Here is a 17,476-nt window from a genome sequence, read left to right on the forward strand (position 1 = left end):
GGCATCTGACTGGATTAAAGAAAACAACACGCTCTGATTTTGACAGCAATTAATGCACTTTTATTTAAAGGTAGAGTTCAGGCATGCTTGGACAACCACACACTGGGACTCAATGTTACATTTAGTGTGTACAGCTGTTATTGAAGAAACAAGGTGACAACTACACATTAAAAAAATCTTTGACTCCATATAGTACCAGCAATGCAAAAAAAACGAACAGCTGTTATATTTGAAATGACTAGCAAAGGTGGAACTATATTGTAGTTCTTCCTTTCTCTCTCTCCCCCCCTCCTTCCCACCCCACCCCATTCCCACCCACCACCATGACTCAATTCAAAATATGTTCTTATTCCTGGTTACACGTTTTTAAAACATCAAGGGGGTTTTGTTCCACACACTGACTTTAACTTTTCTTTTAAAATTGTATTTGTGAAAACCCTCAATTTCAAAAATTCACAAGGTTAAACAAGTTCTTCAGTTTCTTTGCTTTCTCTGTTCTTTCTCACTTCCTCCAGGTGTTTGTCCTAAATTATATGTAAAAAGAAGTAAGTTTTTTTGCATGTACTAAAACAGTTCTATACAATGTGTAAATATACTCAAATTAGCTGTGGGCTGAAAGCAACAGAAAATTTTCTGGATTATACAGTCACACTAAAGCCAATTAAACTACTCAACATTTGGTTTCTATTGACAAGCAACTCATTATAAAGGGTTTTGTTTGGTTAATATATTTTATAAAGGATTATATTTCTCAATCATAAACTAGTTACTAGGTAATTGAGGAGAAAGCTTTCATGCACTCTTCAACCTAAAGAACATTAAAAACTATCCAGAAGGTGACAGTAGGCAAGATTCAGCGCACGCTATTCTGAGCTAGCAATTACTTCTGATTTAAAAGCCTCTTCAAATGGCTTTTGTAGGAATGGCATCATTCACACACAAATCATTGTTGCTGTTGATGGTATCAGTCAAACAACGTAAGTACAGAAAAGGGTCAATTGTCTGCAGGAAGGGAAATGGAAAAAGAAAACCACTATGAAGCTTCAGGGTAAGGAAATTCACCTCTAGTTGGGAGACGGTGACAATGAGAAATACTTCAAGTGTCACAGTGGTGATGTCCAGTACTCTCTGCTACTGCACTGTTCAATGATTTCTTATTCTAGGTAATGAGTACTCACTCCCATGCTTTGCAGGAGTGCTTGCTCAACATAGCTTGATGTCCATAACTCTTACTGCATCAAGTTTCTCATTTCAGCCATGAAGAAACTAAGGGTGTCTTATTTGGGCTTGGGAGCTAATGGAAATGGAACCCATATACAAAGATGCAAACACGGTGGTCAATTTGGGTCCATCCTATGCATATCTCATTTCAAAATAACAGGAGCAAATGACTGTAAGCAATTTCCTTAAACCTGAGAATAAACAAGAAAGTATTCATTCTCCCTTTTAGAAAATTACAGTCCGTCCAAAAGAAAGTTGGTTTGTATTTGCAATGTCATCAAATTAAGTAAGCTGGCAACCAAGCTACTTTGGCAAATTGTAGAAGGGATTTATCAATAAGGTTAGCTAAATGAGTGCACTCAAACTTGGATATATTATTTGTTAGTATAAACACAGGGCAAAATTAATAAGGCAGATGTTGGAATATCCTAGAACAAACAAGGTTTGATAGGAGATAGAGACAAAGATTGAGCTAGGCTCAAAAAATGGCATTTCAGACTGTTTATATGCTTATGACGAGATTCAGATGTTGGACATGATCATATTTGAATACAACCATTATGCTTGCTCATATTTCTAGAGCACACATACTGAGTAACTGAAATTCCCTCAATAATTTGGAACCAATTTTAAAAACATGGCAGCTGATAATTTCAATCCAAACTCTCTGACACTTAGATATTGATATGTGATCGAATATTGACCTTTGATCTTGAATACACCATCCAGTACAGCTGTCTTTACTCCTTCCGAAAGAATCCATTGACATAATTTGCTTCAATGGCTTCAACATAATTTATCCCAAATATCTTTTACTTCTGAGAAATAATTGTCTGAAAATTACATTTACTTAACAAGCTTCTGAAACCTGCAACACAAATAACGCGATCCATTTTCCCAAGAGGAAAGCCAACTTTATTCACATTTCCAAAATCTGTATCACCTTAGTTGCCCTTAGTTGCACCCTTTCAAATGCTACATTGTTCCTCAGGTATACTGACAATGCTGTCTGCAGTTTACCAGATGGAGTGTACAGATTTTTACTGTGATGTTTTATTTTACTTCTTAGGAAGGTGATGTCATATCCCAAATATAGTTCCAGGATTTCCAAAATAACATGGGGTGATTTTCTGACCCTGTTTGCAGCAGGTGCAAATCCTGTTATGTGGCCGGAAACACTCATAACAGGACCATAACGGGATTTGCAGAAGGGAGATCACAATTTGAGGCCTTCCCTGCTCCCTAGCTTCTGCCCCAGTCAGCGACATCATTAGGTTCACACCCAACATGACGTAACAATAGTGGGAATCAATATTGGCCTCCAAAAATGGAGACCAGGCACGATGACCACACCAGGGCCTTGGAGGCCAGCGTAGCCCATGAGTGATCGGGGACATAGCTGGGCAGTACCATGGCACTGCCAGAAAGGGGTGTGGGTGTTTACTTCACATGGGGTGACAGATGCTCCAATGCTAGTGAGTAGCTTGGAGGGGGTTGCCTTAACATGAATTTAAGAGATCCCTATGGAGCCAGGTTTGTCGTGTCTTTGGGCCCCGCCCTCACGATGACAGTGCTTTAAAATGGGAACGTGTGGGAAGATCTGGAAGGAAAACCTGCTTGTTTCCCCAGGGAGTGAGACTTTGCCAATTTTTGGGAAGATTCTGCCCATTATCTGCTCTGGCTGATAACTAACTGCGAAACTCTAAGTAAATGCGCCCACGTATGACTTAACTATTGGCTGAAAGAAAATAATAGGTTGGAATGGCTCAGTGGGTAAATGCACCACATAGCATTAGTTTATGATGGTTTTGACCACACAGTGTAAGTTGTGATCCATGCTGCTATTGCCACCCAGAGCCATAGCTTCCCATATTGAAAATGGCAATCATGAAAAGAAACAGGCTTGGTTTCAGTAACCCACCATGGCTTACTTAAGAAGTTGACAGCACTGATTGTCTAGACTTGCAAGAAAACCGGCTAGTTGGAGATGGTACCAGCGGGTTGCCAGTGCCCATACAACCGTGCCTCTACATCAGTCACAACCCGAAGGAGTAAGAGCAATAAAATTGGAAAATAAATTCCACTGGTAATCCTGGGAATTAAGCCATCTGGATTCCACCTCTACTGTGTAAAGGGTATTAAGGTTAACTTGCCTTTTCACGCAGGCGCTCAAGCTTGGCAGCTAACTGAGCCTCACGGTTCTCCTTAATAAGTTCCATTTTGGAAATCAGTCTTTCCTCTGCCATTTTGCTGAATTTGGTATTTTCTTCAATAGCTCTCTGAAGCACTTCCTTTACATGCTCCTGTTTTTCAGCCAACTGCTTCAGAACTTCTGCTTCGTGTGACTAGGGAAAGAACAGAGATCAATTGTTCAGCTGAACATTTGAGACCACGAGGTTTGTTCTACATATTCAGAGATGCAAGTCACATCTTGGCACAAAGTGTTTTGCAAAAAAAAAAATTTGAATCTTAGCAAAAGCCATTATAAACAGGTAGTTCTAAAGCTCCAGAATTCTTTTAGCAGATGAATATTTTGCCAAAGCAATTAATTGTCAAAACACAACTAAAAGGGAATATATTTAAAAATGATACTAAGCACATCGAACATTAATAAATGATAGAAAATGCAGGAAATAGACAAGTCAGGAAGCAGATAGGTTAATGCTTTGTGGTCCTTCAAACTTCAGAAAAGATCTCAAAAATATTTGCCCGATTTCCTCCTTTGGATGCTGTGCCTTTCCGATCCTCATTACATAAAAATGTTAAGATTTGGTTTTTCTTATTACTTCTACAGAATAAAATTACATGGAAAAAGGATTTTAGCACATTTAGCTCTAACAATTATATATTTTTTTAGAAAAGTCTCACAGCTCTTCACACTGTATGGTACTGCAATTATGTCTTTTTAAAGATATGTAAAAATTTGTTTAGATCTAGTCCAAAACAAAGAGATGAAAAGTCTTGCGTACCAGCTGCAAAATTCCCACATAATAATTTTAGGAAATCTCACAATCTACTGTTGTACGAAATAAGATAAATACTAGGATCCTTTGACTGTGGTCTGTCAGGTTGGAGTGACATATCTTCATTCTCCATCTGGCCTTTGCAATACGTTGCGATTGTTTTTGTTCTCAAGATGAGTTGTCAGCAATATGTCGCATTGTTTTGATTTTGAGCATTCAAAATCAGAAGTGTAAAGCGTGGGAGCACTCTATGCAAAATAAAAACACAATGCATAATACCGACAACATAGAACAAAAACACCTGCCATTTAGTTATCATTTGTTATTTGTCAAAGGGGTTTTTCCAGCCAACACATGTTTAAGTACCAATTGGCTCACACTGTGCTCATATTCTATTTGAATACCTTTCGTCTGTTCTCTGCAGCTTCCATTTTTTTTTGCAGATCTTCAAGTGATCTATCTTTCTTGGGGGAAAGAGGAAATTCTGGAATTGTTTCAGCTGTGGGGCTCAGAATGATCTCAAAAGCCTGGCCTGAAGAACGCTTGTCTAGTTCCTTTACCTTAATATCTGAAATGAGATACATTTTAAAAAAAGAATGGCAAGGCAGCATTAGCTCAAGTCCATCTCAATCAATATAGTTCCTAAATGCATTAGTTGTGCAAGTGAAATAATAAGGTTGCTGCCAGGGTTTAACTTACTAAAGTTAATAATTCACAAAATTTAAGATGACATAATACCATAAATGTTAAATTTATAACAAAGGACACAATTTTCAGAAAGATGTTTGGACCTTGGAAAGGTTATAGTGCAGACTGACCAGCATGAGGCCAATTTTAAAGCATTAGATGTATACACTTTGCCTGTAATTCCCTTGAGTTTAGAGGAATTTATCCAATTGAATCCCTTTATCAGTTTAGATACAAAGAAACTTTTCTCCATTTGGGAAATCCAGAATCTGGGTAGAGTGTGGGCTTGGGAGCAATTGCAAATTAGAATTAGACCAATCAGGTTTATTTCACTTACAAGCAGCGACAGAGATCTACAACTCCTTGTCAAAATCCTGAGTCAATTAACACCCTCATTATGTGATAATTTGTTTCTCTTACATAAACATCATTCATTGTTATACATTAACTGAAAGCTGCCAGAACAAAAAAAACATTTAGGATGAGAATTTGCCTTTATGTAGCACCTTATGTCTCAAGTTTTTCACTATATTACAAGGACTGATACAGTCACATATAAATATGAACTCATATTTAAGATGAAGCACATTACGTTTTTGCAAGATTAGCATTCCGATATCAAATGAAGAAAACATCTACAGGTAATTTATGGTTTTGCTAAATGTAGAAAAAATAAGAGTACAATGAACATTGCACTTCAAGGTAATCTTTTGTATGTGATGTTCTTTGAGCAAGCCTGAGATTAAGTTCATAACATAAACTTAGTGTAGCACGTTGCAAATTAATCACAAATAAAGACAGTGGGGACTTGAGGCAGGAAGTATGAAGGCAATGCTACAAAGCAGTTCTCTCTCCACCCATGTTGCTCGACCGGTTTAGTACATTTAATATTTTCTTCTTTTATGAGGCAGAGTTGCAGATAATGATGATGATGATTGTCAAAGGATTCAGCAAGATAAAGATAGATTGCAGACTTGGGCACAAAAAAGGCAGATGGAGTTTAATCTGGACAACAGCAAGGTGATGCATTTTGGAGGATCAAATTCAAGTGTGAATTATACATTAAATGGCAGAACCCTTAGGAGCATTGACATTCAGAGGGATCTGTATGTACAGGTCCAGAGATCCCTGAAAGTGGCAACACAGATGGATAAGGTGGTCAAGAAGGCAGACAGCATGCTTGCTTTCATCAGCCAGGGCTTTGAGTATAAAAGTTGGCAAGTTATGTATAAAACTTTAGTTAGGCCACATTTGGAATATTGCGTGCAGTTCTGGTCACCACACTACCAGATACACATGGATGCTTTGAAGAGGGTGCAAAGAAGGTTCACCAGGATGTTGCCTGGTCTGGAGGGTTTTAGATTGGATAAACTTGGATTGTTTTCATTTTTATTTTCTTCCCGCCGACACACTAATGGATACTTACTAGCTATTGGGAAGAATCATACGATGGTTATAAAACAGAAACCTTTCAGCCCTAAACTCAAATTCTAAACATGGACAAAAGAGCTGAACTCAAGGGGCAAGAGGGGAAAGTGACTGTGCTTGACATCAAACTGATATCAAAAAGCCCTAGCAAAGCCAGAGTCAATTGGAATCAGTGAGAAAATCCTCCACTTGTTAGTCATGCCTAGCACAAAGGAAGGTGGTTGTGGTTGTTGGAGGTCAATCATTCAAATTCCAGGATATCACTGTAAGAGTTCCTCAGCATAGTGTCCTAGGCCCAACCATCATCAGCTGCATCATAAGAACATAAGAACATAAGAAATAGGAGCAGGAGTAGGCCATCCAGCCCTTCGAGGCTGCCCCGCCATTCAATAAAAATATGGTGAGAAGTAGGAATGTTTGATGATGATTAGACAACGTTCATCACCAGGCACTCCTGACATACTTAAGCAGTCTGTACCCACACACAGTAAGATCAGCACAACATTCAGGCTTAAGCTGATAAGTGGCAAGTAACATTCACACCACAGAAGTAGCAGGCAATGACCATCTCTAACAAAAGAGAATTCAAACATCTCTCCTTAACATTCATTGGCATTACTATCACCAAATTCCCCACTATTAATATCCTGAGGGTTACCAGACATTGATCAGAAACTGAACTGGGCTGCAAGACCAAGTTAGAGATCAGGGATTTTGTGGGGAATAACTCACCTCCTGACTCCCCAAAGCTTGTCATCTACAAGGCACAAAACAGGAGTCTGATGGAATACTCTCAATTGCTTGAATGGGTGCATCTCCCACAACACTTAAGAGGTTTCACACCATCTAAAAGCAGCTCACTTAATTGGCAACTAATCTACCACCTATGCACAGTGGCAACAGTGTGTACTACCTACAAAACACATTGAGGCAACTCACCAAGACTCCTTCCACACTGATGATTACAGACATCTAGAAGGATAAAGGCAATAGATGCATGGGAATTCCACTCTAAGCCACACATCATCCTGATTTGGAATGATATCACCGCTCCTTCACTGTTGCTAGGTCAAAATCCTAGAATGCCTCCCCATCCCCCCCAACAACTGCAGCAGTTCAAAAATACGGCTCTCCACCACCTTCAAGGGCAATCAGGGATGGGAATAAAAATGCAGGTCTACCCGGCAATACCCAGGTCCTGTGAATTTTTTAAAAGTCTCACTCACCATCTCTTTTTTCCCCTGCACATGCTTCTCTTTAGGCAATTAGCCAATTCTCTATTAAAAGCCTCAATGAATCTGCCTCCACATACTTTCAGCTAGTGAATTCCAGATCCTAATGAGTCACTGCATAAAAAAAATTTTCTCTTGTCGCTTTGGTTCTTTTGCCATTCACTTTAAATTGTTGTCTTCTGGTTCTCTTTCCTTATGCCAAAGGGAAGTTTCTCCCTATCTGCTTTGTCCAGATTGTTCATGATTTTGAGCAACCTTATTAAAATGCCTCAACTTTTAATTTACCTGAGATCTACAGTCCCAGTTTATCTAATCTATTTATATAACTGAAGACCCTTATCCCTGGAACACTCATGAATCTTTAATGTCTCATCCTTTCTAAAATTTGGTACCCACAATTGGACACAATACTCCAACTGAGGCCAAATCAATGCTTTATAAAAGATTCACTATAACGTCCTTGCTTTTGCACTCATCTCTTTTATAAAGCCCAGGGTCCTGTATTCCTTATTAACCATAATCATCCTGCTTTGCCCCTTGCCACCTCCAAATCTTTGTGCACATCCCAACCCCTTCAACTCTTTATTCCCGTACCCACTTTAGAATTGTATGCCTTACTTTATATTTCCTCTTGGTTCCCTGCCTTAAATGTCATTTACTACATGTCCATCCGTTCTACTAGACTGTCTTTGACCTTTTAAAGTTTATTGCAATCCACCTCACAGTTCACAATACTTCAAAATTTCGTGGCATCACAAATTTTGGAACCGTACTTAAGTCTAGGCAAGGAATATAGATAGAGAAAAGCAACGGTCCTAATACTGGTCCTTCAGGCTCGCATTATACCCTTTCCTGAATCTGAAAAATGCTGTTCATCCCTACTTTCTGTTTCCTATCTGACATTCAACTTTGTATTGATGCTGCCAATATTCCTGTCCCTTTCATTCTATGAGATTCAACTTTGCTGATAAGCCTAATACCAAATGCCTTTTCGAAACATACACATCAGCTGAATCATCCTCTTCTACCCTTGCTATTAGTTCATCAAAAAACTCAATTATTTAATCATGACATGCCCTTAACAAATTAATATTGTCTTTCCCTACTTAGTCTACATTTGTCCATGTGAACCAAATCCAGTAATGCCTCCTCATTCTGGGACCAAAAACTTACTGATTTACAAAGTTACCACGAGCACACTTAAAAAACTTATTTCCAGCTCTATGCTTTACGCCATTGATATTCCACTCCCTATTAGGATAATTGAAGACTCCCATTACAACTATTTGATAGTTTATTTCCTTGCAAATTAGTCCTTCTACACCTTTTCCACTGGTTTGTGGACTAAAGAATATACTCAATTTAAATAGTACCTCTGTTGTTTTTTAGTTCTAACCAAATAGATTCTGACCTTGATCCCTCCAGGATATCCTCTCTTGAGCACCGTAATATTATCCTTAATTAAAGCTGCCACTTCTCCTCCTGTCTTTCCTGAACATCTCATACAGGAATAGGTGGCAGGCAAATGGAATTAGGTTGTAGATCAGGTATCTCACTGAATTGCGGAACAGCTTCAAAAGGCTAATGGTCTACTTTTATTCCTAAAACCCAAACTAACCATTTGAGTAGATAACCACATTCATAACATCAGATTCTCTTGGTTAGTTGTATCCAAGATTGGCTTATTTGCCCAACTTGTGAAAACAGCCTCAAAATAATTGCACTATAAACTAAGAAATAAGTCAATATATCTGTCTAAACGAAGACAAGGTAAGTAGCTTTTAAGCTTTTAAATTTGATGAAAATGTAAAACCATCAAATTTTCAGAGCAAAAGCTGTCAGAAAGTTATGCAAAAACAGGTTAACATTCCTTGGAAATTAAATCAATTTCTTTCTGCTCTTGTCCTTCTACTTTGCACAACCAATTAAAGAAAATCTCAAAAAGTTAAGCATCCCAAAGTCCAGAATTCTGAGCATCCAATCAAGGTCACACTTACCAGTACAAGCCATGATCAACGAAAGGGAACAGAAACAAAACTGGATACCTCAGGAAAAATGTTCAATGTAAAGAATAGAACCTGTAAAACTAAGCATATAATTGCAAACTTAAAAAAAGTCTAAAACACTAACTTTAGAATTCTAACTGTTCAACTGATAAGTTATACAGCATATAAGAAAAATCTTGTTTCAAAGCTGAGTCAACTAACTATAACTTGGTCTAGGTTTAGCATTATACAAAATTCATTCAACAACATATTCATGAAGGGGACAAAGGACTGAAAATGGTTATAGACCGGTGAAGGAGAGCATGGCAGATGAAGTGCAACGTAGAGAAGTGTGAAGTTACCTGCTTTGGTAGAAGGAAAATAAAAAGCAGATTTTCTTTTTAAACAGGACACACACTTGAAAATGCTGCTATTTTATATTTATATAGCACTTTTAACACAGCCAACCATCCCAAGATACCTAACAAGATCAATAGAAACATTTTTGACACCATGCCACAGAGGGTGATAGCAGGACAGATGACCAATAGCTTGGTCAGAGGCAAGTTGAAAAAAGGATCTTGAAATAGGACAGAGAGCTAAAAGGAAAGAATTTCAGAACTCAGGGCCAAGACAGCAAAAAGCACAGCTGCTGTGGGTAGAGTGATTTAACTTGGGAATGTGCAAGAGCCCAGAACTGTACAACACCTAGACCCAAAAGACTGACAGAGTTAGAAGTTATAAAGAAAAAGACGAGGTCATATAGGGATTTGAAAACAAAGACAAGACAATTGAAGTGTTGTCTGATCAGGAGTCAGTGTGGATCAACAAACATTAGAGTGACAGGTGAATAATTAAAGCAAGATAGGGGAGCAGGATTTTGTAAGAGCAGAGTGTACATAAACTGGAAAACGATCAAGAAGACATTGGAATAATCGAATATAGGAGACAACAAAGATATAGGTGAGGGTTTTAGCAGATGACCTGAAGCAAGGTTGATGTTGGTATGCAATTGGAAGGAAGCAATCTTAGTGAAGGTGTGGATAGAATTGCATCTGCAGGTCCCACGCAATACTAGGGTTGCAAATGGTCTGGTTCAGCTTCAAATAGTTGTCAGGGAAGAATTTGCAGCAGGGCCCAAGGACAACAAGTTCAGTCTTCCCAATATTTAGTTGGAGGAAATTTACACCCATCCAGTATTGATGTCAGAAAAGTTTTTTAAATTTTATCTTTTTAAAGTTCTTTCAGAGGATGTGGGTGTTGCTGACAGATCAGCATTTATTGGAGGAGAAGATGATGGTGAGCCACTTTCTTAAATTGTTGCGGTACATCTGGTATAGGTATACCCACAATGCTGTTAGGAAGGGAATTCTGGAATTTTGACCCAGCATGACAAATTAAAGGCACTGGAAGAGTCAAAAGAGGTGATGTTGAGATAAAGCGAATACTTTACTTGCATACTTGTGTGACTTCATGCGTTTTCAAATCTATTATCAAGGGTAACATGATGCTGAGAAATAGAAAGGGAAAATGATTGCAGACAGGTGAAGAAGAGCATGGCAGCTGAAGTGCAACGTAGAGAAGTGAGAAGTTACCTTCTTTGGTAGAAAGAAAATGAAAAGCAAATTTTCTTTTTAAACAAGAGACATACTTCAAAATGCTGCTATTTTGAGCAACCTGGTTGTTGTCGAACAGGGATCAAAGAAAGACAACATGTTTGCACAACTTGGAAAGCAATAAGTATGCTAGCTTTTATTAGGAAAGATTAAAAATGTAAGAGGAAAGAAGTTTTACCACAGAGCCTTGATTAGATGACCCCTAGATTAATCTCTATATTCAAGAAAGGATATAATTATCTTGGGGGAAGCACAATGAAGGTTCACTAGACTGATGGGGAGTGTCCTGTGAAGAGATATTGAGTACTGTCCACCTATATTCCAATGAATTTATAAAAATGAGGTAATCTAATTTAATATAAACGAGATGTTCGCTAAGGCAGACACCCTGGTCAGGGTGTCCAGAATTAGGGGTCAGCCATTTTAAGACTGAGATAAAGGAGAAATTTATTCATTTGTAGTGATCTGACTCTTTGAAGTTCTGTACATCAGAGGACTGTGAATGCTTGGTCATCAAGTATATTCGAGACATATTGATAAATTTTTGGATACCAAATGAATTGAGGGATATAGGGATAGGTGGATTTGAGATAGATCAGTCATCATTTTATTGAGTGTTTAAGCAAGCTCAAAATTTCAAATGGCATATCCCTGCTCTTATTTCTTAAGCTCTTCGCTCCTCAGGGAACCATGGGGGTAAACTGTGTATGAGTGGCAAAATAAATTGTTGGGAGGTGATTCTCTGGCTGTGATTCAATAAATAAGAAATCAACAAATAATGCAGCAATATCCCCAAGATTATACAATAAACAGAAAATTCTGGAAACAGAGTAGCATTTGAGATGTCAATTTGTCCTTTTCTGTCTCTACCTATGTTGCCCGAGCTGGAATATGAATTTGTTTTTACCCCTCTACAGATATTATCTCATTTGCAACATGTTTTCAGCTTTTACTGGTCTTTTTCTGATAGATTCAGAAAGTAGAGCACAAAAGGACCCCATTTGGTTCATCAAATCTAAATCTGCTGTTTTAGAATAACTTTTCCCATATCCTTACAATATTTTGTTCAAATATTCATCAATTCCCTTCTGAAGGTTACTTCGAATCTGTTTCTTCCATTCCATCAGACATTGCATTCTAAATCCTAATCATTTGTTATGTAAAACATTTTTCCCCTCAAGTTGCCTCTTCTTCTTGTCAATAACCTTAAATCTGTGTCCTCATTGTTGACCCTTCAGCCAATGGAAATAGTTTATTTATTCCATCTAAACACTTCATTATTTTATTATTTAGATCTCTGTTTAGCTTCCTCCTCTCCATGGAGAACAACTCCAGCTTCACTAGTAATTTCACATAACTTTAATATCTGGGTCCACTCTAATAATTAACTTTTGTATCCCCTCCAAAGCTTTCACCATCATCCCTAAAGTGTGGCGATTAAAATTGTAAACAAACTCCACTGAGTCCAAATTATGTTTTATTTAGTTACACATCAATATGTCAGTGTTCTCCCTTTAAAGTTTTTTTTGCATATTTTTTCTATAAAAGTATATCACCACTCTTCTCACATTGAAATTTCATATCATGGCTTCACCCATACTACCGGACTACATGCCCAATTCACATCTGTTAGTCCACTCACAAATTTCATATCCTCTACAAATTTGTCCTCTACCCCCAGTACATCAGCTGTAGCCCTCTTAGAATGTCAACGTATACCTCCCTCCACTTGGAGAAAGAGCTATTCACCACAACTTTTTAAAAAATCCTATAGCTAATTTTGTATTTATGGTGTTACTGCCCATTTCACCCCATGGACTAACAAGCTTTACAAAAATGCTTTTGAAAGTGCACAAACGCATTAGCTACATAATCAATCCTCAGTTATAGTATTTGCAGTTTTTATAAAATGTCTTTTCTCTTTCAGGTTAAGAATATTCTTGCTGGAAGTAGTAACATAGAGAGAGGACATAGCCAAATATTTCAATTTATGGTCATCCAAGTGAAAAAACATTGACCCACAAAAGGAAGTGGATGGTGGGTTAAATGAACACTTAAAAAAAAGCAAACAGAGAATAGAGGGGTATCTCCACCCACTTCAAGCCTAGCCTCATTGCTTAAACAAGCCACAGCATATTTTGTAGACCATTATCTGTCATTCCAGTAGATGGAGAAATAGGCAACAAGGTTATGTATTACAGGAACACTATTTTAAAAGTGCTTGATCACTGAGAAGAGAGAACGATTAAGATTATATTCAATATCAATCAATGCAAACACATCACATACAACATTTGTCAAATGTGGGTATGAAAATCATTTTCACAGCAATATGAAAGTAGTCGAGTGGAAAGATTTTTTGGCTCCAAGTGGTCTTTCCATTGTAGTTTGCGGAAACAAAAACACAACTTTCCATTTAAAAAAAACAGGGAGATGAGGTAGTTACAGTGGGTATTCCCGTTATGCAGCCTTTGATATTATATATTCAGACTCTAGTAACAAATGCTATATTAAATTCAAATTCATTGTAGTTAACCCTTTCACACCAAGTACCTCTTCCAACAAATACATGCTAATGATTGACTAACAACTTTAACAAGGATCCTCTCAAACGGAATTTGCATCAACACAAATTCATTCAAGTTTGATTCACATTTACCAAAGTAGAATAATGGCCAAATTATTACAATGAAAAAAGGTCAACTGCTAAAAGAACCAGGTTACCTGTTTTTCCCGAAACATCAGTACTATCTGTTACCTCTAAATTGCTGCAAACTTGAGAAATATAGGAAAAGATTTGGATTTGTCCTGACAACTTATTTGCCAACATTCTCCATTCCGAGACAGACTGACAGCTACCAACTGCCCTCAATCAAACAGCCATTTTATGACCCCATCACCACCAACACCTCCCCCCACCCCCCAAACTTGGAACTGCCAACCTATTCAACTACACAAAGAATCACACTGCCCCCCATTCCAACTGACTCTTTCTTCATGGACTTGTGGAGTTAACTGAAGGTACCAACTGCCCTCAATCAAGCAGCCATCATTTGCTCAAATTTCACCCCTCCCATCCCACCCCTAGATCTGCTAACCTATTCAACTACAGGAAGAATCATACTGCCCCCAATTCCAACTGACTCTTTCTCTGGGGACCTGTGGGGTTAACTGAACTACCAACTGTCCTAAGTCAAGCAGCCATTGCATGGTGGTACCAACTGCCCTCAATCAAGCAGTTATCACCCACCACACCCTCAATGGAACTGCCAACCTGCTCAACTACAGGAAGCATCACTCTGCCCCCAATTCCAACTGACTCTTTCTCCGGGGAAATGTTAACTGAACAACAACCAAGTTGCGGGGACCCAGTACTAACCCAGACCACTGAAATGGATTCAGCTGAGTTCAGATGGCAGGCGGACAACCACCCACCCACCCACAGAAAGTGGCGTTTGTCACATCAATTGGCTCTTTAAAACACAAAAGGGGAGTGTGGATGCCCGGCCAAAGATGATGGAGGTGGCGGGGGATAAGCGGCAGTCCAAAGTTAATATATATCAACTCATCTCCTCCCCAACCAATACGGTGTGTGTACAATCTCCGCGTGTGTGCTGTGTGAACTACCGGAGCCGCCTCGCCACACGCACGCTGCCTTTACCTCAGCCCAACAGCCACTGCCACCTCCTCCCCACCGCGAGAGCGCGCGCGCCACTCCGCCCCGCCCCGCCACATTCAAACCCGCCTCGTGCCCAACGGCCAACTGTCAACTGCCAACGAACAGGCTGCTTATATTTAAAAAAGACTTCAAGCCAAATTATTTTAACAGGTTTATACAACATCCCGACCGTTTTAAAATAACATTCTCCAAAGTCGAACCGCTATACTTGGCACTTCTGTGCTCCAACGTGCTTTGGAGGCAATTTGACCTTTTCTTTCCTCTCACATCGTCGTGTATAAAAACATTAATTAGTGTCATAAGTAGACTTACAAGTATGTTACTGCCATGGTTCAGCTGTCCATCATGAATTACAAGCTGGATTTAAGCCTGCTCTGGTGTTTATTAACAATAATCCAGGACATTTAAAGTTTATTAGTGTCACAAGTTGGCTAATATTAACACTGCAACGAAGTTACTGTGAAAGTCCCCTACTCGCCACACTGCAGCGCTTGTTAGGGTACACTGACGGAGAATTTGCTACAACCAATGCACCTAACCAGCACATCTTTCAGACTGTGGGAGGAAACTGGAGTACCCAGAGGAAACCCACAGAAATAGCGAGAACATATAAACTCTGCAATGACCCAAGCTAGGGATTGAACCCAGGTCCATAACAACCACTGCTGCCCCTGTATCAATTGATATGTTTGGTTGAAGCAGAGGCCAATGTTGCAGGCAACACCCAAGGATTGAAGTTGTCCCATTTCCTGGATCACCCATGGCATTACTCAAAGTAAGTGGGATGCAGTGGCAAGGCTCACATGATGTGTTGTCAAACCCACATACCTGTGTTCAGCTGATATAGACCTCCATCTTAATGTCATATTTTAAATAGGCTCTGATGAAGGATCACCCTGACTCAAAACATTGGCTCTATTCTCTAGCTCTACAAATGCTGTCAAACCTGTTGAGATTTTCCAGCAGTTGAAGGGACAACTAGAGGTCAATTACTCGGACTAGATTACAAATTTCAATCTAACAATCTACAGTATTGCTACCAAATTAATATTTCCCCCTCCATCACCAACAGCACTGCATAATGTAAAGGGGGGGGGTGGTTGTTGGGAAACATTTTTTGACTAAGGGGGTTGAAGATATTCATTAGCATGTCAACAACTACTTATGCTATTAGAATTCAAGGGGCAAAATGCTAACCATAATGGCCTAATTCACTTGTGATAATAGAGGTTAATCCCTGCCTGCAAAAGGTAGGGAATTCAAAAATAATCCACAATACTAGTGTCAATCTAGTGCACAGGCTGTCTAGGGAGATGGTGCAAGTGGGATTGATTTCTACAAATTAAGTAATAAAAAAATTAACTAAGTTTTTATTGAGACTGCAATGTAGTGTGAAAATTGCAGTCTAGCAGCTGTTTGGGTACACTGAGGGAAGAATATCGCATGGCCAATGCAGCTAACTAGCATGTCTTTCAACTATGCTGCGAGGTAGCAGTGCTAACCACTATCACCCATATGTATCTTGAGAAAGGTGTAATATGCACGGACACATTTTTTCCACAGTATTTTCCTTATTCTGGGTACATTGTAATTGTTATCAGTCAACAATTCCATTGTTACATCATGCTGTGGTGGTTCCCAACTTGTGCTGATTTTAAATTCATGCAGTTAAAATTAACCTCAAGTCTCCAACTGTGTGGCTGGCATCTCAGACCTCCTACATGTGCCAGCTAGGAAAGCAACATGTGGCTTAGATTTTTAATATGTTCAGGCCCATACATGACCACAGCACCAACTTTCCAAGTTACACATTTCTTCCCCCCACCCCCGCCACATAAGATTGCAGAGAAGGCCTCACTTTGGCCATCTCATCTGTCAGGCAGCAACTCCTGCTGCAGCAGTACTTCTTCCCATTAAAATAGCAGCTTTGATTGTGTGTTTAAACTCTGGAATCCATTCTTGTTGCAGATGAGAATGACAAAACCTAAGCTACATTACACTTAAAAACATGCTGCTGCCTGATCAGTGTTTCCCACCATTAGCAGTGGTTAAAGGAATTTGCATCAAGTCATAAGCTTCCCAATAACTTCCTTGTAGCATTAAGATTTACTAATGCACCTCATGTTTAAAACTGGTACATACTATAAATGGCAGCCATTTATAGTAAGTTATCTTCCTTTTCTCTAGGTATGCCCCAGCAACTTACCTCACTTCCCAGTAATCTCATTTAGACCAGACAGCATCCAGTACTCAGTTCAGTTACACATGGAATTTAAGCCCAATATTACAGGACGGTCTGTGATAAGAGTATAGCTTTGGTGGGAAGGGAGATGCAGGAATTCACTATCCAATGAGCCATCTCAAACACCTCACTTCCTTCAGCTACGGTTCTCCACCACATGGGTTAACATGTAACTGCAGCATCACAGTCACATGTCCAGAGCTTGAACATTGAGTAGATGGAAACAGATTGCATTTATTCACGATCAAATTGGTACTGTGCCCTCTGGACAGAGTGAGGCTCTCCTGGGCTCCAGAGGAATTGAATCTCCATAACTAGGCAAAATAGAGGAATGTTTATTAGTAGGGCATGACCAGAGTTAACATGAATGAAGTTACTGCAGTGGCTCTACGTAGGAAACGTACTTGAATGAAAAGAGAAAAC

General features: G+C 39.0%; 1 protein-coding gene across 2 annotated transcripts; it reads right to left on the minus strand.

The window, feature by feature from the left end:
* Window positions 1-327: 327 nt before the first annotated feature.
* On the minus strand, window positions 328-9,561 carry LOC145357709 (stathmin-like). 2 transcript variants are annotated; one of them, XM_080211137.1, is made up of 4 exons: window positions 9,529-9,561; window positions 4,589-4,752; window positions 3,375-3,566; window positions 328-524 (listed from the first exon to the last, which is right to left on the minus strand). In XM_080211137.1, exons 1-4 carry the CDS (start codon window positions 9,539-9,541, stop codon window positions 462-464), a joined length of 432 nt encoding a protein of 143 aa, XP_080067263.1. In that variant the 5' UTR covers window positions 9,542-9,561; the 3' UTR covers window positions 328-461. The 2 variants fall into 2 exon arrangements, with proteins under 2 accessions (XP_080067263.1, XP_080067262.1); XM_080211136.1 differs by lacking the exon at window positions 9,529-9,561 and having other exon boundaries at window positions 4,589-4,768.
* Between the last annotated feature and the right edge of the window lie 7,915 nt (window positions 9,562-17,476).

This window comes from Carcharhinus amblyrhynchos, chromosome 24 (genome assembly GCF_965287045.1).
Source record: "Carcharhinus amblyrhynchos chromosome 24, sCarAmb.v2.hapA, whole genome shotgun sequence".
Taxonomy (NCBI): domain Eukaryota; kingdom Metazoa; phylum Chordata; class Chondrichthyes; order Carcharhiniformes; family Carcharhinidae; genus Carcharhinus; species Carcharhinus amblyrhynchos.

Excerpts from the sequence above, each read along its gene's own strand:
- LOC145357709 (XM_080211136.1), bottom strand. The coding sequence starts at position 4,768 with ATGTATCTCATTTCAGATATTAAGGTAAAGGAACTAGACAAGCGTTCT. Across the intron at positions 3,567-4,588 it reads CTGCAGAGAACAGACGAAAG|TCACACGAAGCAGAAGTTCT; the intron begins GTATTCAAATAG and ends TTCTTTCCCTAG. Across the intron at positions 525-3,374 it reads TTGAGCGCCTGCGTGAAAAG|GACAAACACCTGGAGGAAGT; the intron begins GCAAGTTAACCT and ends CATATAATTTAG.